The 25,030-nt window shown below is 35.1% G+C and overlaps 1 protein-coding gene across 1 annotated transcript; it reads right to left on the bottom strand.

Annotated features, from left to right (window-relative positions):
* Positions 1-155: 155 nt before the first annotated feature.
* On the bottom strand, positions 156-24,840 carry ETFDH (electron transfer flavoprotein dehydrogenase). Its single transcript, XM_045831082.1, has 13 exons — positions 24,621-24,840; positions 18,816-18,956; positions 18,076-18,305; positions 16,637-16,718; positions 15,620-15,738; positions 12,639-12,716; positions 11,132-11,278; positions 9,097-9,237; positions 7,736-7,879; positions 4,818-4,986; positions 1,744-1,926; positions 1,285-1,506; positions 156-519 (listed from the first exon to the last, which is right to left on the bottom strand). Exons 1-13 carry the CDS (start codon positions 24,652-24,654, stop codon positions 356-358), a joined length of 1,854 nt encoding a protein of 617 aa, XP_045687038.1. The 5' UTR covers positions 24,655-24,840; the 3' UTR covers positions 156-355.
* Between the last annotated feature and the right edge of the window lie 190 nt (positions 24,841-25,030).

Here is a 25,030-nt window from a genome sequence, read left to right as displayed (position 1 = left end):
AAAGTGGTGGGCTGGATGCCAACCTCTGGTCTATAATATGCATTTATTGTATTTGAAGAGTTGAATTTGATGAGTCCAAATATACATTAAGGGTCAACAGTTTATTCCGCTGTTGGTACTGAATCATTGAAGAGAAGAGTTAAGTAGATGCTATGTCACTTGTAAAGTTTTATTTAAGACAAATATTGATAATTTTTTATACGACAATTTTTAAGCATATAAAATTTCTATTTGCCTGATACTTTATGAACATTATCATCAATAATATGCTGAGAGATATTTTGACACTTGTTAATTCTCAACATTTTAGAGAAAGCAGTTATCAGACTTGCCTGCAAATGAAATTGGTTGCAGTTTACATTCCATTGTAAGCAGGTCCTCCACCACCTTCGGGTACCACCCAGTTAATATTCTGACTTGGATCTTTAATATCACATGTTTTACAATGCACACAGTTCTGAGCATTTATCTGTAACCGAAATCCATCACTTTGTTCCAAAGGGACAAATTCATAAACTCCTGTAAGGAGAAATAAAACAATATTGTGAAGTACCTTTTTTAACTTTCAAAATTCAAAAATAGAAATGAAGTCCAAAAAAGAGTAGCTACAGACACTGTAAAGGTTTGTTTTTTAAATGTTTATCCATAGAGCGTTATTACAAAAATCTTGGTTGCTTTTGAGTTACAATTTTATACGTGTGTGTGTAAATAAAATGTGCTATATGATGCTATAGCTGAAAAGACAAAATAGATCTAGTCCTTACCCTCACCTGGTATAATGATAGAAATGATTAAAATCAAAAGACTGTCAAAAGTTGTTGCCCTTGATTTTTCTAGTATTTCTCCACAGTGTACTAAGTTTTTACATACCTAAATACTATTTTACTTTATCATTTGATACCCAGTTACTGTTTTGTAATTCTTGTTGAAAACTCAGCACTAAGAGATACAGTATTCATGATGAATTTGAAGTTTGGGCCACTTTCTTGAGCTGGATATGGCTATCACCAGTATTAAGCATCTGTACACACATACTGTGGTGTTTGGAGTGAGCAGCCATGACAAACGATGGTGTCTCGTGTTCATAATCTTTATTTTGGTCCAGGGGTAGACATGCAAGGGATTTTTTTGAGAAATCTATTAGGCTTCACAAAAAAATCTCTATTATTTTAACATTGCTAGAGTAAGAGCCATAAGACAGTATTTCCTAAGAAATGGGACTGTATTTCTCATGTTTAAGCAAATATTTGTATTTTAGGACGGAAGGGAAATCACAGCACTGACCTGCAGGGCAGAATCGCTGCTCGGGTCCATCGTATATTGCCAAATTCCTATTTACAGGTATACTGTCATCCTTCAAGGTTAAATGTGCTGGCTGATCATGTTCATGATTAGTACCACTCAGAGCCACAGATGACAAAAGATCAAAACTAATCTGCCCATCAGGTTTCGGGTATTCAATAGGCGTGCAGTCCTTGGCTGGCTTAAGCTGATCAGAGTCAGAACCTTGGAAAGTTTTGTGGAAGATTTTAAATAAAAATTCAATAATTTTAAAGTAAACAATAAAAACTTGAAAACAACAAACAAAATTTTACTTTTATAATAATGATTGCTGTTGTCTTAAAGATACTGAATTTGTTATTAATAAAGCAAGTTTAAAACATTAAAAAAATTCACTACTTAATGCATCCCATTCATGAGTTTTCAATGTAACATTCATATTCTCAAATATGTTAGAATTACCTCTGTGTTTTAGAGTCCATGGCTCCATTCCTCTAAGTATCCAGTAGAAGATGCCAGTGTAAATCATCCCTCCATATACACCCAGGATTCCATGGCAGGAGGGTCTTATATTTCGAACACTATATAGCTCTTTCCACACCCATGATTTCTTCAAATTGTCTTCATACTCAGTTACATGGAGTCCTTTTATTAAAAAATGAAATATTAAATGTGAAGTTGCCTCAAGGAGTATAAAATACTTTGTCAAGGTATTTTGCTACTGAAATGCCTGATGAGTGAATCTTAAAAAACAGGTCGTCATATAAGATATCACATGAAGAATGTTTCATGTATAAATGTTGGCATCTTGCAAAAAGATAACTTTTAATGTATTTTGTTAACAAACAGGCATTTGATTTCTTATAGTGGTCACATGGAAAATGAAGTTTCAAAATTTAGTGAACCAGAAATAAGAAGCATAAGAATTTATGCTACCTATAAAAGTAAAAAAAAAGTTGATCAAGGAAACATACTGATCAACATATGGGTTGAACTATGTCCCCACAAAAAAATACTGAGGGGTGAGGACTTCTTGTCCACTACAGCAGAAGGGTCATATTCATATATGCCTCTGCTTGTCAGGCCTGCCAGGACATGGTGTTGCTGGATTCTGTGGTTTCCACAGCTCTTCTGTTTCCAGACATGACCCTTAAGTATTTGTGAGATAACTTGGTGTGTATATTACATGTATGTAATGTAATGCAGTAAGTCCAACTTGAAATCACTTTTAAATAGGTGGGGCACCACTGGTAGTATTTCACTTTTGATGTCAATAAACAGAACATGGCTGTAAAAATCTGACTAATTATGGGAATAGGTCATTCAGTTTTCTTTGCACTGCACACATTAATGCTTTGTGTAAAGGGACATACACTATGTATCTTTTAACATCAATTGAAATATACATTAATAACATCTCAAGACTTCTGGTCAAGATGGAGGCATAGGTAAACATGGCTTACCTTATTGCATAGCCACAGCAAAAGTTACTACTAAACTAGAAAACAATTATCACCCAGAATCGCCAGAAAATTGAGCTGTATGAAGTCTGACAACAAAAGAATGAAGTCACATTCATCCATTTGGGCAGGAGGGATGGAGATGCAAAATAGGCATTCCTACACCCATGTGTGGTGGATAAAAATCAGGAGGGATACCTCAGGAGCAAGGGATCCCAGCCCCACACCAGACCACCCAGCCCAGGGTTCTAGTACCAGAAAGATAAGTCCCCGTAACTTCTGGCTGTAAAAACCAGTGGCAGGTAGAGTGGTGGAAGAAACAGTTGGATTCTCAGGCGTTTCCTCTTAAAGGGCCTGCCATGGACTTAGGACTTACCCACACTCCCTCTGGGCTCCATCACTGGGGCAGCTGGCAGAATACCAGTGGCATACAAGGAGCAACTGAAATTTCTGCATCAGGGCAAGTATTGGGGGGCAGCATCCTCCCAGACAAAACTCCAGAGGCCAGTGTCCAGAGTCCCCTTTCTGAGCCCTCCCACACACAGAGCCACAGAACAGAGACTCCATCAACCTGGTGCACCCTGCCCTGGTGATTACCTAAGGCTCTGCACCATCCAACTTATCAGTGCATTTTTCTTTTACAATAGGCCATGCTACTAAGACATGGGGTCAAAGCAGCTCTACCTAATACATAGATATGAACACAGGGAGGCTGCCAAATGAAAGAATAAAACTCCAGAAAAATAACTAAACAATATGGAGATAGGCAATCTATCAGATGCAGAGTTAAAACACTGGTTATTAGGATGCTCAAGGAACTCACTGGGTACTTCAACAGCATAAAAGAGACCCGGGCAGAAATGAAGTTTACACTAAGTGAAATAAAGAAAAATTTATAGGGAACCAACAGTGGAGTGGATGAAGCTGATAATCAAACCAATGATTCAGAACATAAGGAAGAAAAAAACATTCAACCAGAAGAGCAAGAAGAAAAAAGAATCCCCCCAAATAAGGATAGGCTAAGGAGCCTTTGGGACAACTTCAAACATATCAACATTCAAAACCAGAAGTACCAGGAGAAGAGAAAGCAAGAAATTCAAAACTTATTTGAGAAAATAATGAAAGAAAACTTCCTTAATCTGTGGAGGAAATAGACATACAAGTCCAGGAAGCAGAGAGAGTCCCAAACAAGATGGACACCAAGGGGAACACACCAAGACACATCATAATTAAAATGCCAAAGATTAAAGATAAAGAATCTTAAAAGCAGCATGAGAAAAGCCGTTAGTTACCTACAAAGGAGTTCCCATAAAACTTTCAGCTGATTTCTCAAAAGAAATTTTGCAGGCTAGAAGAGACTGATAAGAAGTATTCAAACTGATGAAAAAAGCAAGGACCTGCAACCTAGATTACTGTATCCAGAAAAACTATCAATTAGAATCAAAGTACAGAAAAAGTGCTTCCCAGACAAGGTAAAGCTAAAGGAGTTCATCATCACCAAGCCATTGGTATATGAAACTTTAAAGGGACTTATTTAAGAAAATGAAGATCAAAACTATGAACATCAAAATGTCAGTAAATTCACAACTTTTAACAACTGAATCTGAAAAACAAACTAAAGCAAACAAGCAGAACAGGAACAGAGTCAGGTATGGAGATCATCTGGAGGGTTATCATTTGGGAGGGGGAAGGAAGATAATTGGGGGAAAGGTGCAGGGATTAAGAAGTACAAATTGGTAGGTATGAAACAGACAGGGGGCTGTTAAGAACAGTATAGGAAATGGAGTAGCCAAAGAACTTATGTGCATGACCCATGAGCATGAGCTAAATAGGGGATGGGGATGTGGGGGATTGCCAGAAGGAATGGAGAGGTCCGGGTGGAGGCAGGGAGAGGAGGAAAAATTGGGACAACTGTAATAGCATAATCAATAAAGTACATGAAAAAAAATTCAAGATTTTTAACTGAATTTATTTTCATGTTCTGGCTATATACTGACTGTACATGTAAGTAACTTCTTTATAATGTCTCAGTGAAAAACCTGACAATTTTCTATACTTTAAGTAGAAAGTTCTTACCTATCGTTTTTGATTGTAGATTTTCATTAGTTAGTTGATTAAAAATAGATTCTGCTGCCAAAGCTCCACTTTTCATTGCTGTGTGGGTACCTTTGATCTTGGGAACATTCATAAAACCAGGGCTACAACCAATTAGTAAACCACCAGGAAAGGTGAGTTTTGGTATAGACTGAGGAAAGAAACATTTAGAGTATACTGTTAGTCAAATTAAACATGCAAAACTGACCATTCCAAATTATAGCCTCTTACATAAGTCTTCAAATGATGGAGGGAAACATTTTTTAAAAAAATACAAGACAGTAAATATACTGAAGAAAAAAAATCAGAGCAAGGGCAGTTTTTCCCCTCTTCTATGAATGAGGATTAGAACTATTACTATTTTTGTATTAAGAACTTTTTTCTTTCTCCCTCGCCATCATGAGCCTACCAGAGGATCAACATATTTAAATAAAATGTATATATGTATACTTATCATGTCATAGCAAAATATATTCTCTAAACCTAAATAACTATTATTGTAAATTGTGATTTGCTTTTACATGCATTCTGTGTAATGCATGATATATAAAGGATAATATCTTACATCTATATATGCTTTTTACTTTACTTTGATATCCAGGGATGGAAAACTCAGGTTCTAATCATGGCATCACTACAATTAGCTATTACCTTAAATAACATTTTAATTAACATGAGAATAAGTTGAATTTCCAAAATAAATTTTAAGATAGTTGTGTGGGCCTCAATATACATTTCTGATAAAAAAAAACAAACAAACCATGTAATAAAGGCTGGTGATTTTTTGTGTTAGCCAACAAAAGCCCATATATACCTCACAATGGGGCAGCTACATCACAGATTGTTTGCAAGGGAAAATGTACTCTAATCTATAGTTTGTGAAGGAAAGAAGAAAGCCACTGCAGAGTTGCTCATTTCTCCTGCATTTTCCCTTCTCCAAGGGCTTCCTAAAGTAAGCTGTGGTCTTTGTTGAGAAAGCGGTGTGTGGCAGAAGTTTGGCTGATGGTGGTGAAAGTGGCTCAGAGGAAAGGGGATTAACAGGGAACCTACTGCCCTCAGCTGTAAGAGACATGGTGAGGAATCTGTGCCCACAACTCCTTTCAATAAAGAAATACTAACTGTGAGGGAGAGGTGGTGAAAAGCAAAATGGGGCAGAAGAATGCTGGTGAAAGAAGGATCAGGGTCCCAATCCTTTCACAATACACATAGGGGATATATTTATGACTGTGGTTCTCAGACCACACTCAAGATCAGAACTGCCTAGATAAAGGAGCATGACATCAGGATCACCGAGTAGGCAGTATGGGTACAGACTTCCTGGAATGCCACTAGCTGAAAACATGTAATGGTTAGGAACTTGGATAATGATGATGCTTTTCTCAAATAAGGCTGTGGCCTTGCTAACACTGTTTGATTCACGAATCAGAAGACAGGATGTGGATTGTTAGTGCAAGTTCTTCCAAACTGGTGCTAAGTCCTAAGGATAAAAATTTCATGGTCCAATGAAAATGTGTGTTTTTCAGTTCTGGGAGGAACGTCATAGCCTGTGTGGGCAGTGTTACTGGCACTGGGCATTTTGTTAAGGAACTAGGGAACAAGGAAAAGTTGCAATCAGAAATGTCGTGTTCTGGGACAGTCATTAAACTGGGACTACAAATAATTAAGAAACCTATCAAAAAAGTGAGTTCTGGGTATAGACGGGCAAAAAAGAGAAATAAAAACCCATGTAATATTTGTTAGCTCAAAAAAAAGTGAATGTTCCAAATTATTGCTTCTTATGGGTCTTCAAAACTTGCTGAAAATAAGTTTCTGAATTGAATAATGAAATCAGAAAATTTAAGTAAAAAAGGTAGGTGTCTGTGTTCATCTCTTCCTGCTAATCTTAAAACCACCTGAGATGTTGAAGCACATCAGGCAGACGTTTTTAAATGAGAATCTGTATGTACCACTGAACATACTGAAACTTCTATGCTACAAATTAAAAAGGATAGAATTAGACTGATACTAGGTATTATGGACATCATTCAAGTTTAATGGGCTTTGACACAATTATGCAACTTTATCAGTGTTTGTTGCAAACAAATTATTACACTAAAAACAAAGTCAACTACCCTCCCCAATTTTCTATTATTTATTTGTTATTTTTACAACAATTTTTTAAAAGATACCCAATTTCTAAAACAATTCTAAATTCCTAGAATATTAGAGGCAGAAGGGATTATCTTTACAGATGATCCCTTAAGGCCAGAGAAGTTAAGTAATTTGCTCCAAATCATTTGGTATGAGTTTTAGAGCACATTTTTAAAAAGATTGCCTTACCCATCTAACACTATTTTCACAACAGTACTAACAGCTTTTATTATAGTTAGCTGTCTAGGTCTTATTTCATTGTTCAATTAGTTTATATTTAATACATTAACTGTATTTGATAAGATTTACTTTCAACATCTACTAAAATCGTACAAGTAAGAGTAAAAGCTTAACAGAGCTCACCTAAAAGTCATGGATGTTACTACATAGGTGGGATGAATTAATTACCTTTGCTGAAAACTAAATTTGCCTTTGAGTTTCCTGGAAGCTAAGGAATAAAGGGAAAGATCTTGGGTCACTTAGTTTTAAACTTTCTGGTTAAAAACAAACAAACACACAAACAAACAAACAAACAAACAAAAAGCTGTGAATTTATCTCTAGAAATCAATATATTCTTGAAACTAATTTCACTGTGTAATTTACTTAACTACAGTGTGACACAGTCTTAAAAACACTAAGTACTTTGCTTATTTACTTACCTAAATTTTTTCCTGTGAGATGATTTGCTATTCTTTATTTAAATTTGTAAATATTTTCCATGTTAAATTTAGAATACATAAATAAGGAACACAAAAATTGGGAGAGTTACCTGAAAGCCACCTTCATTGAGAGCCCTGGCTCCATATGCAATCCTTTTTCCGCCTTCTAATGTTGGCTGAACGCTGGGATGGTGCTTCCACCTCTGGAACTCTCTAAATGGACTCAGGTACGGATTTTGATAGTCCAGACCAACCTTAAAATTTTTATATTTAAATTTGATATATTTATGCAATTAGACATTTTTATTTCAAATTATATCAAGCTAAACTGTGAGAATTTTTTATCAGAAAACATGTATATTAAGTTTCTTGTACTCAAAGTACTTAGAGAAATATATCCAGAGAAATATAACTCAAATTTCATTAACTAAATACAATGTTTCAAAAAGGAAGGGTAAACAAAAGGATATCTTGTGTTTACAATCAGAAAAACTTTTAAAATTTGGAACATATTAATAAATCACTGAGCTCTATTACCGAAGTCCACATTAGAAAAATATTTGTAGGTGTCTCTCACATCGTGTTTCTACAAAAGGGGTTGTAATTATTTATTATTCATTTATCAATACCAACTCTACAAATAAACAAGCTATATGCAGTTCTACTGAGGCAAAAATGAAGAAACAGGATGTAATCACACTTAGAAAAAAAAGGACAAGAAATGTTAGGCGTTACCATAGTGCTGAACTTAATAACCAAACCTTTTTTGCTTTGAAAAGATTAAGTCGCTAGAATAACTACACAAAGGTTATGTGCTAAATACTTGTCTGGATTTCAAAAAACACCAAAAACACATAAATTTATCAGTGGTTAATATGTACATTTAATAATGACATTAAACAATAAAGCTGCCACCAATTCTAAGGTGCAGAAATTCATTTTTTTTCCATTTCCCTCATTCCCTTCTTGTGATGTTCAAAATGTAATTTACTACAAAGATATAAGTGGCCAAAAAGTTACAGGTTCAAAGCCAGTGCTGATTGAATTTCCAGTTGTAGCATGCCACAGTGGAAATGAGCTTTGAAGTCAGACAGGTTCAGGTATGAAACTGCCTCTGTCATTTAATGGGTTTACTTAGGAAAGTTGTTCAACTTGTTTGGACTTCAGTTTTCCCATCAGTAAAACAAGGCTATATGCTGATTTCACAGAATTTTTACAAAATTTAAAAGAGTTCTCAGTGAAATATCTAGCACAGTGCCTAGCATGTAGTGGCTACTACTACTAACTCTATGTGTGTTTAAGTAGACAAATGTCTACAATAATTATAAATACTCTATCTATTGAGAACATTAGAATGTAAGCTTTCAATAAAAAGAATTTTACATTTTCCTGATTCAAACCCCTTGTTTTGTAACACTGATGATCTAGTGACCCTAACAATAGAACTTTCCACAATGGGCATATAACTTACCACGAAACCCAGAGCTACTAGGGGTTCCCCTTCATTTAAATGATAGAGGAAGGAGCCTCCATAAGTGTGTCTGTCCAAGGGCCAGCCAACGGAGTGATCCACTCTCCCAGGTTTCCACTTCTTTTCATCAATAATCCATAGCTTAAAAACAAAAGTCCTAGAGTATTATTTAAATTTTTATGTCACTATGATGTATAAAACTTGCCAAATTTATGTCTTATTTATAAAAATTACAAGTGAAAAATTATACAAAAGAAAACACAAAAAGGTACTTCAAATATCAAAAAATATTATACCAAACTGCAGCCTGATGAATCAGAGAGTAAAGAAAAAGGTCAGAAATGTTATGACTACTTTAAGGCATTACTTAGATGTTTAAATCAATACGACTTTCATGCGATTATACGAAACACCACAGAAGAGATGAGGGAAACATCTGGGGTGTAGGTAATATTCCATGTCTTGATCTGGGTGGTGGTTACATGGGGGTAGTTTGCCTGATAAAAATTCATTGAACTGTACATTTAAGAACTAGGACCTTAAAGGACGCTCTGCTATTCTTCAAAGAAAAATTTCACTCTTTCTTGCACAGCCCTCTCCCTCAACTGAAGCAAATTTTTTATCCTATATTTACAATGGTAAGTTTTAAACTTCAAACAATTTCATTGTTTAAAAACAATCTTAAACATTGTTTAAACAAATAAACAGTATTAAATACTGTCTAAAAATCAGGTAATATTATGTGCAATCTACCAAAACAATAAGCTCTTATGCATAATATATTGAGTATAGTTATATATAGAATTTACACCTTCCTGAGCATTACTCTAAAAATAAAATTAAACAAAAGGATATAGTGAAACTTTTAAATTCTAATAAGCCTAAAGTTTGAAAAAAGTATATAGAGATTGAATAAATTGAGAAAATATATAACACTTAACCTATCTAAATTTTAGGTTTCATGTCAATGTATCATAACTGAGCATATGTTTCATAAATTAAATTATCTTCACATTACAATTTTGAATAAAAAATTGTGTTTTTTTTGCAGTTGGGATCATGTCTCTCTCTTTTTTTTATTTTAATCTTTGTTCAAGTACAGTTTTCTCCCTTTTACTCCCATTCCAGCCCACCCACCCAACCCTCCCCACTTCCCTCCCATTACCACCCTCCCCCTAGTTTTTGTCCATATGTCCTTTAAATTTGTTCCCGTAAACCCTTCCCATTCTCCCCTGAAATTCCCTCTTCTCTCCCCCTCTGGTCACTGTCAGCCTGTCCTCTATTTCAGTGTCTTTGGTTATATTTTGCTTGTTTCTTTGTTTTGTTGTTTAGGTTCCTGTTAAAGGTGAGATCATATGGTATTTGTCTTGCACTGCCTGGCTTATTTCACTTAGCATAATGCTTTCCAGCTCCATCCAAGCTATTGCAAAGGGTAGGAGCTCCTTCTTTCTTTCTGCTGCATAGAATTCCATTGTGTAAATGTACCATAGTTTTTTGATCCATTCATTTACTGATGGGCATCTAGGTTGCTTCCAGCACTTAGCTATTGTAAATTGTGCTGCTATGAACATCGGGGTGCAAAGGTTCTTTTGGATTGGTGTTTTAGTGTCCTTAGGATATAGTCCCAGCAGTGGAATTGCTGGGTCAAAAGGCAGATCCATTTTTAGTTTTCTGAAGAAGTTCCATACATGAATAAAAAATTCTTGTATGATGTGGTCATCCTACAACATTTCATATGAATAACAGCATATGAAAAAAAATCAATGGTACAAATATTTTCAAGTTTAATACTTTCAGAAATATCTGATCAACCAATTATAACATGTACATATAATTTAGATACTAACAAATTTTGGTTAGTATATATTTAATAGCCCTTTGAAAAATATCTCAAATATTCTTAGTCATAATGAACATTTTGAGTCAATGGGAAGTATAACTGTAAAATTAAATCAACATTATAAATACATTGTAATACAAATTAACTTAAAGCTCTGCCTTTCAACATTCAATTTACAAAAACAAACCAGAATACCTCCTTCAGTCCAATTCCATAGGTTTGAGGATCACAACTGGCCCTCAAATCAAACTTCTTATACAACTGCTTGGCTAGATGTCCATGGCAACCCTCTGCAAAAATTGTAACTTTGGCATGTAGTTCTAGTCCTCTCTCAAATGTTGTCTAAAAAATAAAAATGTTAAATTGCAAACATTTGACAATTTAAAAAATATTCACATTCTGGTCAGTTTTGAATTGCACTGTAATTCAGGTGTAGAAAAGACAATGAAAATATATTAGAAATAAAGCTAAGTGCTGTTATGAGTGAAATCTAATTTAAATTTAACAATATATTTTGTGTCTTTGTTATATTTTTATTTTTTACTTCAAAAGTACTTGATTGAATGATTAAGTTTGTAAGAATTAAAACAGCCAATAAAGCATGCTTATGCTAAAAAAAGATTATCTACAAATGAAGAGAAAAACGAAAGGCCATTTCCCCACTGTTCCTCATTTTCCAGTTCAATCATTTAAAACAAAAAACACTATTAATGGCTTTGTTGTCAAATTTTCAGGTCAGAAAATTCCCATGAATAAAAAACAGAGCCTACTTATATCTTCTAACACAAATAGGATCATACTAAATATATTCTTCAGCTCCTTGTTCATTTTACTTTAATTTTACCTGTTCTCTATTACTGAATGTGTATAATAAAACTGAAACGTTTTTTCCAGGAGTGGAAAAAAGCTACAGTTAAAGTCTTATTTCTCTCTTCTGCTCTCTGTATTTTGCACTTGTGTCTGGCATATGATAGGAACTCAATAAACTTACTGAGTAAAGAAATACAGAATAATCAGAAAAGTCTCATGGAATATGCCTTTCCTGATATTTCTCTATTCACATATTTTCATGTATTATATGTGTGTATGAGTCATTCATACAAAATAGGTTTATACTGGCAAACTTTTATGATTGTTTTCATATCACATCATAAAGTGATTTGCCTAAGGCAATATATATCAAATAAAGCATTCATTTTTAATGCTTGAATAGATTCCCCTATTTTTTTCAATCAATTCTCAATGGCTGGACATTCAGGTTGTTCCACTCTTTTATTATTATAAGTACTGCTTAGATGAATATCCTTGGAGTTAAATAGTTTCAGTCTAAATAGTGAGAATTATTTCATTTTAATTAACTTAACATCTTTGTGTGTGTTTCTTTTTTCTTTTCTGTACAGTTTCTGGCCCCTATCCCTCCCAACTCTCCTTAATTTAATATCTTTGGTTATTAGAAAATTTGAACATCTTTCATATGTTAATTGGTAACTTCTGTTTTTTATGGTACAGTGATTAGTCATGTCATACACACACACACACACACACACACGTATGAGTATTTTCCTGAGAGGAAAATTCCAAATTAATAAGTATATTCTAACGTACACTTAACATGCAGTTTGTATGCAGACTAAATTATTAAGTTTAAATCTGTGTTTTGAATCTGTCAGTTTGTGGGGCACATAACTATTAAAACACTCGCCTTTGGTGCACCGTCCTTTTGTACCCCTACGTCATTAGTGGCGATCCCTTTCACACTGCCGTCTTCATGGAAAAGGATCTGAAATAAATACATTTCATTATCACCTTAGGATTCATAACCTGGAAAAGAAAACAATAAATAGCCTTATATTTTTTAGAAAATGAACATGAACATGTTCTCTAGATTATAGACATACAGGCTTTAAAACGCTTAGGCAAAAGGAAACATGTTTCTAAGCTACCCACTTTTAGAGTATAAAACAGTTGGAAATCAAAGAAATGCGCCAACTGTGATTAGAAAGAAAATTGTGATGCTACTTGAGAGTCACTAAAATACTAGTAAGATAAAACCCAAACCTGTGTGAAGAGCTCAGGTGTCACGAACATGTGTACGGAACCTGAATTCAAAGCCTGTAACACATGAGCACCATCAGCGTGGATGGAAGGAGAATAGTGTCAGGAAAGCCTCTGTCCCAAATAAGCTACGACCACCCCCCAAAAAAGACCCGTCAAACAAGATGTAACAACAAAACAGAGGTTGAAGATAGCCCAGAGGTGATTAAAGTTTATTTCTGAGCAAGAAAAAAGGGAAAGAAAGCAGAAAAAAGGGTCAAAAGTATACTTCTGAGGATGAGAAATGTTAGTTTGTTTCCTCTCTGGAGAAGAATGCGCTTTGGACAGGACAGTACAATATGTACACTACAATGACACAATAGAAAGCACAAAAGTGGAAAGGTACAACAAGAATTAACAGCAATGGATATAAAAAAAAGGATATAAACATTTTATTTGATACTTTGAAAACAGAATGTACCTATGAACTAGAACTGAAGTCTGGCTCAGAGCGTACCAAAAACTGACATCATTAATCTATTGATAGTGATTTTTAAGGGAATGAGGAAAAGAGGAGGTACAAGAGAGTATGAGTAAGTGTGTGTGTACTCAAAAAGTAAAAATCACTGATTCTACAAACCACCTATTTGTACTTTTGACACTGATCCTAAGAACATTTTAACCAGGAGAAATACAAAGGCTTAGACGTGGGCCCAAAACACCAAATGCACATATATGGGTTGGGAAAACAAATTAGTGGCAAGTATAATGCAGAAACCCAAATGGTTTTTGTTTTGTCTTTTTTAAGTTTTTAAATTCTCACCCAAGGACATATTTTCATTGCTTTTTGAGAGAGAGAAAGGGAGAGAAGAAGAGGGAGAGAGAAACATCAATGCAAGAGAGACACAACGACTGGTTACCTCCCTTACGCGCCTGGATTGAACCCACAACCCAAGTATGTGCCCTGAGGATGGAACCTGCAACCTTTCTTCCAGTTATGAGATGGTGCTGCAAAAAACTGAGCAACAATGGCCACAGCCCTAAGTGTTTTTATTTGACTTCCATACTGTAAGGGTAAAAACAAATATGAAGTTATTTTGAATTTTCTCTGGTACCAAAATAAAAAGAACGCTTCCAATCAAGATTCTTTCAGCAAATCCTTTAGAAAACTTAACTATCTGAGATATATGTGAATCTTTTAAGAAGCTAAATAAGGTCCCTGCCAGATGTGCATCTCACAAAGGCGTTTCTTGGGAGCCTAGGAGACATGTTTGAGTGTGAATATCAAAGACGATGTTCTGTCTTCCTGTCTCTGTGGACGTCTGGACAGGTGCTTGGCTCCAGGTTGTAACTTCCTGTCTATCCCAAGATGTTTATTTTTCCTTTGGGTACAGATAACATGTATGTAACGAATTATATCTATGTGGCTATATAAAAGGATGAGATTTCTTTCTGTATTGGCCATCTCCCTAGCAGGCTGCCAGTGACATGCACTGCAATCTTGGGTTAATACTTATTCAAGAATAAAACTGACGATTATGCTACGTGAAATAAGCAGTCAGTGAAACACAAATACCATATGATCCCACTTATAAGTGGTAATTTAATGAACAAAATAAACTAATGAGCAAAACAGAATCAGAGGCATAAAAACATGGAACAGACTGACAGCTGTAAGAGAGGAGCCGGGAGGTGGGGACTGAATGAAAGAAGGTGAAAGGATTAGTCAAAGAACACAGATGCTTTATCTGTGGACATGGACAATGGTGTGGGGATTCCCTGTGGGAATGGGGGCAGGCTGGGTGGAGGGAGGGCAAAGGGAGAAAAAAATTGGGACAAAAGTGAGAGTATAAACAATAAAATATTTTTTTAAAATAAATTCTTAACAACACACAAAAAGAATAAGATTGTTTTTATAATTTGTAGAGGTGATTTTTTTGAGTTGGCAGACTTTATTTTTAATAATTTCCCCAATAATACTTAGTGAAAATCAACAGTATGCTATGGTTGCCAAAAGAGTTATTTTGAGTGAATTAACAGAAGGACATTTTCTCGAATGAAGATAATAGCTCCTCTAAGCTAGGCCTGAAGCAGTGTATCCCTTCTGGGTGCCTCCTTACAGGTGACAAAAGGGAAACATCTTCAGAGGAGGGCAATGAGAATACTGAAGGAACTCCAACTATGTAACACAATGACTGAAAGAATTGAGAATATTTAATTTGGGAAAGAAAAAATATAAGAGTAAAGGTAAGGAAGAAGAGAGAGCAGGGCATAATTATAAATGAAAGGTTTCGTTCCTATTGGAAGAGGGCATAGATTTGTTCTACATAAAATATTAAATAACTTTCCAATCAACGTAAGAGAGCATTACCAACAATTCATTACCAAATGGAAAGACACAAATTTTTTCATCCCTAATGGGGTTCAATCATAAGTTGGACCATCACTTGACATGGGTACAATATAAGGAATTAAGTATTCTGGGTTATGCAGATCTTTTTAAGATTGCTTCTTAAAGGAACCTTGCAATTCTAAAATCCTGTGGCTTTTCTAAAATATTTATTTCTTTACCTTGTACCATTCTTGGCTTATATTGAAAAGAAAAACAGATTACTTTCTATGATTAAAACTAAACAAAACTATACAAACCTCAGCAGCAGCATAACCAGGGTATACTTCAACACCAAGGGCTTCTGCTTGCTCTCCCATCCAGCTTACTAAATGTCCCAAGCGTACAATGTAATTGCCATGATTATTCATTGGAAGACCTACAAATAAATGCTTAATTTATAAATTTGACTTTTTATTGATAAAAAATCCCCAAAACATAAATACTCAATTTAAAACATAAATAACATAAATCTCAAAAACATAAATACTTAATTAAAAATTCATAAATACTTCAAAACATAAATACTTAATTAAAAATTCTAATTGATGTATAATTTCTTTTTTAAAGATATTTATTTTTAGACAGGGGGGAAGGGAAGGAGAAAGAGAGGGAGAGAAACATCAGGTGTGGTTGCCTCTCACACGATCCCCACCAGGGATCTGGCCCACTACCCAGGCATGTGCCGTGACTGGGAATCAAACTGGTGACGCTTTGGTCTGTAGGTCACGCTCAACCCATTGAGCCACACCAGCCAGGGCCAATGTATAATTTCTGAAAAAAATATACACATTTTCTTATGGTTACAATTTCAATTTATGTTCTGTAATTTTGGTCTAGAGTTCTAATTATTACATTAAAAACATTACAGCATTAAATAAAAAATTCCTAGTTGGGTCCTGGTCAGGTGGGTCAGTTGGTTGGAGCAATGTCCTCTGCGCCAAAAGGTTGCAGGTTTGATCACCCATCGGGGTGCATATAGGAAGCAACTGATTGACGTTTCTCTCTTTCTCTCCCCCTTCCCCATGCTCTAAAACATGTTCTTGGGTGAGGAAAAAAAAGTTCCAAGTTGGTTTACAAGGCTATCTCAGTTTTTCTAGTGGAAGACTAAAGAACTGGATTCTAGTCCTGCTTTCCCATAGGCTAACTGTATGACTCTAGGTATGTCCTACAAACATCTGGGCTTCAGCCTTCTCATCTGTAAAAGAAAGGGATTTCACCAGATGAAGTGTAGTTCCTTCCAGCTGTAGAATCTATGATTCTATATCAGAGCTTACCTGGAAGAATTGGCACAGGAATTCTATATTTCTCTGTTAAAATCCCAAACCTATCTTCTGTTACAGGAGTGTTAAGTGGGGCCTAGAGATAAAATAAGAAAAGAAAAGGAGGTTCATATTTATAAAGGTAAATACAAATAATTTTTAAAAAACTGTATCAAAAAGTACATATTCAGTTTTCTTTAATCATTTTCTATAGAAAAATTAGACTATAAAACCTTTCTTTGTCTCTTTGAAATGTATGGTAATCTTTTTAAAACCTAAATAAGCCAGTTTTGCATCCCAGGAATGTCTTTTTGGGGGACTTTGGGGTCATCTTTGAAAAGTGAATGTCAAGGAGGATGGCTCCCTGTCTCCCTGGCTGAGGGAGTTTAGCTTAGGAGCACGCTCCAAGCTGTAACTTCCTGCTTGATGAAAAGAGAAGACAAGTTTTATTTTTCCTTCAGATAAGGACAGTTAACATGTATGTAATGAATTGTTTCTGCCTAGCTATATAGGGTTTTGCTGTAAAAAATTTTTCTATTAGAATTGATAGTATATCAATAATCATTTAATTATATCTATTTCCAATCTAATATTAAAAGGAGAAAGTTAATGAGGCATAATTCAAGTATTTCAGGTTTAAAGGAGCTTGATATTTTAGAAAGAACAGTAGAGATAAAATTTTGGGAATTTACTCCATATGAAAAGAATAGAGAAATATTTATACAATGTTTTATCTTTACAAAGTATACTCACAGATACTAAATAATCTAATTTTAATGGTAGAATCGCTATAATATAACCCATCTTACATAAGAAAAAACTGAAATACATATAGTGTAAAATTTTAACCAAGGTCACACAAATTACAAGAGCAATATCAGCATGTGGTTGCCTCTCACTCAGTCCCCACCAGGGATCTGGCCCGCAACCCAGGCATGTGCCATGACTAGGAATCAAACTGGCACTCAATTCTCTGCATATCATACCAGTGCCTTTTCTACTTAGGTTATGGGTGACCATGATTTACTGCTTTAGAAGATTAGATAAGATTATCCTCCTTGGCGTTAGATATTGCAATGTTCCAGGAAATTTAGATTACACTTTATTAAGAACAGTGATATAAACACCTATGGAGAATGTTAGAAAACAACTTTAAAATCAAAATGCTGTATTCCTTTTGGCACAAATATTGAAAGATCTTCTCAAGATAATGCCTCCTTATAAATCCAGTACATAAAAGCAACACACAGAAGGCACTATATAAAAATATAAGTTAATATCTTAAAATTATAACTATATTTGATATGATTTAATATATTTTGCCCTTTATAAATTAAAAAATCAGTCATTATCCTTTAAAAGACAGAATTACATAAAAACGTTTCTTATATTCTAGTAATTTGGAAATAAAGATACAATAAAGATTAGACTTTTCATAAAAAAGTTTTTCATACTCCTTTCTCCTTCCAGTCTGGGAACAGTTCTTCAAAAGCACGTGGGTCAAGGCAAGCCCCTGAGAGAGTATGAGCTCCTATTTGAGCAGCTTTCTCCACCAGACACACACGGATGTCCTTTTCATGTTGAGCAGCCAACTGCTTTAGCCGAACAGCAGCAGAGAGCCCTGCAGGGCCCGCACCAACTATCACTACATCCGCTTCTTCTGCAAACCTCTCCATGTTCACTCCTGGGAGGAAAAAACAAAATTTGAAAAAGTACATAAAAGTCTGGGATGAATATGACCTGTTAAAATCACATGCTGGCTTATATACCCACTATGTGTTAGACATTATTTATAGAAATTGCCCCTCTGCTTTTATTGAGAATTGCACTAGGTGTATCATTGTATTAGTTGGATGTTGTCTTCTGTTCCAGTATAAGTCTTCTTTTAGCTTCCATCAACCAACTTTTGGCTTTGAGATTTACTATTGTATTATAAATTTGGCAAATATTTCTTCTTCTAAATGTTAATAGATTTATAATAGATTTGTATTATAATAGATTTTATAAATCTGTATTGGATGATTTTACACTATTATGAAAAATATTTCCCTTTAGAAAGTGATAGTATCTTTATGGGTACTATCATTAGTATCATTATCTTTATAGAGATACTATCTATAAAGATACCATCATTTTCCCTTTATAAAATGAGAGTATTTATAGTCTCAACAATTTTACACAAATTATTACTTACCTTCCCATCGTTTGTCCTTATCCCGGGGATAAATGGTATAGTGGGTAGTAATGCGAGGTACAACAGAAGTTGAAGCCCATCTTCTAGCACGCAGAGGTAGATACTGTTTCCTAATTTTTAAGGCATGAAAGCACTGATATGCTGCACAAAAAATGTGAAGATTATTATTATTTTTAAATTCATGTTCCTCAGAGTTGACTGAGCAAATATTAAAAAAAAATAGGATTGGGGATCAGAGCTGGTTTCACGTTTTCTGTTAATTAGTCCTAAGACTTAAACAAATCACTTCATTTGTTTCCTCATCCGAAAAGTGAAGAATCACAGATGATCCTGAAGGTACCTTCATGACCTAAAATTGTATTACACAGGATGCCCTATATTTGGAAACTTGTTTATTGTCTGACCACATCAAAACTGCAGACATTCAGTGAATAGTTAGGTCTACGCTGCAGAACTGTTAGCTGTGACATGAACTGAAATAGACTATACTCCTTCCTAGATGAACTGTTTAATTAGCTTTTTCTCATAAAGCTAATGTGTTCAAGTTATAATATTTTAAAAATACCTAATAAACTAATTTACTCAGTTTAGCTCATGTCAAGCTTAACCTATAAATAGGATGACCATATAATTTATAATTCAAACTTAGATACTTTTGAGAGTAATAGGGGTAGTATTAATGATTATGTTAGGAAAATATGGGCAAACTGAGTTTTATGATCAACACTTCTTATTAGGTTAATTCTCATATATGGCAATATTTTTTGAAAGCATATGTATGTATCTATATCTATCTATCTATATAAAATCTGAGTTAGCAAATAAAATTTTATGGAAATAAACAGAAGTGTGAAAAGATTGATCTGCAAGAATGTTCATTAAACTTCTGCTATCCTTAAACCTTCAACTCCATCTCTTTCCTCTCTTACCTGGAGCAGATAACCTAGCACATTAAACCTCACAGAAAGACAGAAGCAATTAGGTGGGAACTTTCTCAATTTGTTGGCAACAAACTCTAATGTAATCTGTATTTGCATCCATCCTGTGCTCATTCTCTCAGGTTATAATACAAGAGATGACTTTTCTCTTTTCTTAGATTAATCCTTCCACCTGGATATGAGGGCTTATCCCTCCCATCTTCCTAGGGACATTCTTTCACCTGATACCCTTCCCTCGTTGATGTTCCCAATTTCTGACTCCCTTCTCTGTCATTCTTCTCCTTGATAATCCTTTCCATCATTAAAAAAAGGACAAAAACTCCTCCTTTGGGACTAACCCTGAAAGATATAAAAACTTATATATGGAACTACAATAATGAAAAGTCTGTTATGGGACAAGGAACAGAATAATCAAAGAAACAGAATAAAGAGTTTAGAAACAATACCATAAGGATTTGGTATATGGCAAAAATGTCATTTCAAATCAGGGAGAAGAGATGGCTACTCATTAAGTGGTGCAGACACAGGTAGAAAGTCATTTCAAAAAAAGCATACCTCTTTCCTTATATCAAAAATGAATTCCATTTGACCAATGATTCTAACAGAGAAAGGCAAGGTATAAAAGATAATGGTGATATACTGACAAATTATTTGACTTCTGCTTTTGAGTGTGGGCTACATTTAGTGACTCACTTCCAACTAGTAGTGTATGGGAAAAGAAGAATATTAACTTTCCAGTGAAGAAATATGGCAGACACTTTAAACAAGTGATCGAGTTTAATACTGCCAGCAATAAGACATACTGGTGTCACATACTCCTGATATGGTTACATGAGAAGGGCTCTTCGTCTCTGTGGTATACTTCCACCAAATCTATAACCTCAGTCTAATCGTGAGAAGTCATGACAAACTCAGATTGAGAGTCATTCCACAAAATGCCTGGCCAGTCCATATGGAAAGTGTCAAGGTCAAGAAAGACAAGAAAAGAAGAGAAACTGTCACGCTGAAGTAGACTGAGGAGGAGATATGACAACTAAAAGCAATGTGGTGCCCTGGATTGGATCCTGGAACGGAAAAAGGAAATTTGAATAAAGTCTATAGTTTAGTTACTGGCATTGTATTAATGTTAATTTCTTAGTTTTGATAATTATACTATAGTTATGTAAGAAGTTAACCTGAGCAAAGGGTTTATGGAAACTCTGTGCTATCTTTTCAACTCTCCTGCACATCTAAAATTATTTCAAAATAAAAATTAAAAAATAAAGCTTATGATACAAAGTTAACAAAAAGGGTCAAAGGCCCAAACTTAAGAGTTAAAACTATAAAATTATTTTTGTGACCTTAGAACAATGATTTCTTAGCTATGCCACCAAAAGCAGAATCAATAAAAAATAGGTAAGTTGTACTTCATCAAAACTAAAACTTTGTGCTTCAAAGGACACCACCAAGAAAGTAAAAAGATAACCCATGAAATGGGAGAAAATATTTGCAAATCATATATATGATAAAGGACATATATCTAGCATATCTAAATAACTTATTTCTAATAATAATAAAAACCAATTAAATCAGCCAAAGATTCTAAATAGACATTGCTCCAAAGGAGATATATATAAGTAGTCAATAAATACATGAAAAGATGTTCAACATCATTAACCATCAGGGAAATACAAATAAAAACCATAATAAGATACCACTTTATATCCACTAGGGCAGTTATAGTCAATAAGGTAGATAATAACAAGTGATAATGAGCATGCGGAAAAACTGGAAACCTCATGTACTGCTGGTGGGAATGTTAAATGGTCAGCCACTTTGGAAAACAGACTGGCAGTTCCTTAAACTGTGAAACATAGAGTTCCTATCTGACTCACTCCTAAGTATATACCTAAAATAAATAAAAACATATGTCTACATAAAACTTTATACAAATATTGATAGTTGCATTATTCATAACAGTCAAAAAGTGAAAACAACTAAAATGTCCACTAGTGAATTGATAAATAAAGTGGTATATCCATATGATGGAATATCATTCAGCAATAAAAAGAAATTAAGAAGTGATATATGCTACAACATGGATGAACCTTGAAAACATTATGCTAAGTGAGGGAAGCCAGCCACAAAAAAACACATATTACATGAGTCCATGCATATGAAATATCCAGAATAGACTCATTTACAGAGACAGGAAGTTGATTAGTTGTTGTATGGCACTGAAGGGGTTGGGAGTGGCTGCTAATGGGTATAGAGTTTCTATTCCGGGTGATGAAAATGTTCCAAAATGGACTGTGGTAATGGTTGCACAACTCTGTGAATATACTAAAAGCCATTGAATTGTACACTTTAGCTGGTGTGAACTGTATGATATGTAATATATCTCAATAAAACTGTTATAAAAAAAGACCATTTAGAGTCACATACAAAAGATTATAATGAAACCACTGGTAATTTTTTTTAGAGTCTTAGATTGGAAAGGTTATGGTAAAAATTTCAAAAATCATTAAATCATTTAACTAAAAAGCTAAAATGTCTATATGATTAAAAATGATATAAATATAAATGTCTTGCTTAGTTGTCTATATGCTATCAATAGATAACATAGTTCTTAAGTATTTGTCTTTTCCTTGTTGTGGGATACCCTATTTTTAGGACTATCAGGCACACTGGACCATAAGATGCACACAGCTTTTAGAGGAGAAAAATAGAAAAAAAATGTTTGAAGCAAAACATGATAAAATATTTAATAACCTGTGATCCCACTCCACAGCCTCCCACACCCACAGCGAGCCAGGTAAGTGACATTTGGACTATAAGATGCACCCTCATTTTCCTCCCAAATTTGGGAGTTGTGTCTTATAGTCCAAAAATATGGTAAGTCCCAGTCTTAGCCTATACTTACAGGTATAAATACTTGTTGACTGAATATCAGACCATCCTTTTTACACTTTCTGTTACTAGCATACTTGTTTATAATTCACTCATGGTATTACAAAATAGGTTAATGCATTTTGTTTTTAACTGTTATTCTCTGTATAAATGCAAGCTGAGTTATAAATCAGAAGCATTAAAAGATGAACATAAACCCTGGCTGGTGTAGCTCAGTGGATTGAGTGCGGGCTGCAAACCAAAGCATCGCAGGTTCGATTCCCAGTCAGTGCACATGCCTGGGTTGCAGGCCACGGCTCCCAGCAACTGCACATTGATGTTTCTCTCTCTCTCTTTCTCCCTCCCTTCCCTCTCTAAAAATAAATAAATAAAATCTTAAAAAAAAAGAGGAACATAAGGGAAAGAAAAGATAAATTTATAGAGTGGAAGAAAATATCTGCAAAACACATAGCTGCTAAAGGGCTGGCATTCAAAATATCCAAAGAACTCATAAAATTCAAAAAGAAAACAACTAAAAAAGTGGGCAAAAGATCTGAACTGACAACTCACCAAAGAAATACAGATATACAGATAGAAAATAAGCATATGAAAAAACACTGAACATCTTATGTTATCAGGGGTACAAAAAAGTCATGACCTTTATTCCTTTTCTGAAAACAAATCTGATATTTCACTTTAAAGATGTGTACACTTAGGCACCTTGGCTGAATTTTCCTAGAGAAGTGAAGTCAAAAGTCCATTGAACTCATAACAACACCCTATCAAAGTCACACTGACAGTGCATTTGCACCCTTCCCTGTTTCCAGTAGTTCTAACACTAGGCTATGAAAATGGCAATGGTTTAAGCATCCAAAGAAATTGGAAATGCCAATTTTGGTGAAATTTTGTTAGCACTTGGCTCAAGAATTACTTCAACTAAATTAGGCAGGACAGACAGCATCTGAGTACTTTGATATTCCTATATATATATGTGTGTGTGTGTGTGTGTGTATAGATAGATACATCTACACATTAGGTGTTGTAATACATGCAGGAGAAACAGGAACTATAAACAAAATTCTACTTATTTAATATATGATGACCAAATATGACAAAATTCCACTTCAGTGAAATTCACATAAGAAAGTCCTTGAATTTGCGATATACTTGTTTACTACATAACTGAAAATTAACTTAATAAACTAAGATAAACAAAATTAAACCAGTTGTAAGAGAATTAAGATTCTGTTGTGAAATTCTTCTTATAATTTTTTTTTGTTTTTAAGTAAAACAAAACTAACCACCATCCACACCGTCCGAATGCATCATTCTACCTTTTTTTTTTAAGTGAAAGGAGAGGTAATATGGTATTTTCACGAGTCATCGTGATGGTTCTAGGAGCACCCATAACATGATAAGCTCCTGGAGTTAATGTTAAGACAATGTAGAAATATTCCTGGCTCTAGATATAATTTTGTGACTTAGAATATGAATGTTAATCATGATGTAACAGATCAGACTTCAAACAGAATATAAATGTTAATCATGACGGGACAGATCAGACTTCAAATTCTTGAAAATAGTCTAGGGTGGCGACAAAGACGCAACTCAGGTCAACACGAAGGGGAAAAACCTGTGTAAATATTTCATCTATTTCCAACAATGCAACAGATAATACCTGAGCTTTGGGATAGGGTCACGACCAGAATTTGGGACGATTCAAATCAGGAGTGCTCAGGGGGACCGTGTTGATAAGTTTCCCCCGCTCATGACCTTTAGCCTAGTTGTCAATTCTTCCGACTCGACAACAGCAGGGAGAACCTAGGGTCCACCACCTGGCGCAGACAGCGTGACCTTTGTCCTAGTTTAGCCTGAGAAAGCCGAGGAAAGGAGACTTGGGAGGAGAGAGGTGCCTACAGTCCCCAGGTGTGACCCTGTCTGTTCTTCCCTAACTACTCGACCTTTCTGCACTTATTCCCTTCCCGAAATCCCCTCTCACCCGGGCAGGACAGCCTGGCTGACGGCACCAACATGTTCACCGTAAGCAGGACTCTCGTCGGATACAGCGGAAGGACTGCCAGTAGCTCGCTGCAAGCGCTGGACCTCTAGGCCTCAGGGGGCGCCATCACCTGCCGGGAAGCACCAACCCCTCAGCTGAAGTTTGTCTCTACGCTCAGCTGACAGCTTTGGTTTCTCGGCGTTCCCGCCTCTTTCTCTTTCTGCGCCGGCGCCACGCATGACGCAATGGCCAGCCGAGTCTTCAGTGTCCCGGGAAAAAAAAAAAAAAAAGGAAAACAGGGACTCCAAGTCCCAGCGTGGCCCGCGGCTTCAGGTTGTCAATTGTGTCTGCGCTGTGGTCTCACAAGTCCCATAGTTCAATGCGCAGCGATGCGTATAGCATTCTGGAAG

Source organism: Phyllostomus hastatus, unplaced genomic scaffold (genome assembly GCF_019186645.2).
Source record: "Phyllostomus hastatus isolate PE091 unplaced genomic scaffold, TTU_PhHast_1.1 phas_contig_159, whole genome shotgun sequence".
NCBI lineage: Eukaryota > Metazoa > Chordata > Mammalia > Chiroptera > Phyllostomidae > Phyllostomus > Phyllostomus hastatus.
The sequence above is the reverse complement of the archived record's forward strand: the minus strand, read 5'-3'. Positions and strand labels throughout refer to the sequence as shown.

Bases quoted from the DNA above. Each gene is read 5' to 3' on its own strand.
- ETFDH (XM_045831082.1), bottom strand. From the start codon at position 24,654: ATGTTGGTGCCGTCAGCCAGGCTGTCCTGCCCGG. The intron at 18,957-24,620 runs GTGAGAGGGGAT...TTTTTTGTGCAG, and splicing joins AGCCAGGCTGTCCTGCCCGG to CATATCAGTGCTTTCATGCC. The intron at 16,719-18,075 runs GTATGAAAAACT...TTTTATCTCTAG, and splicing joins CAGACTGGAAGGAGAAAGGA to GCCCCACTTAACACTCCTGT.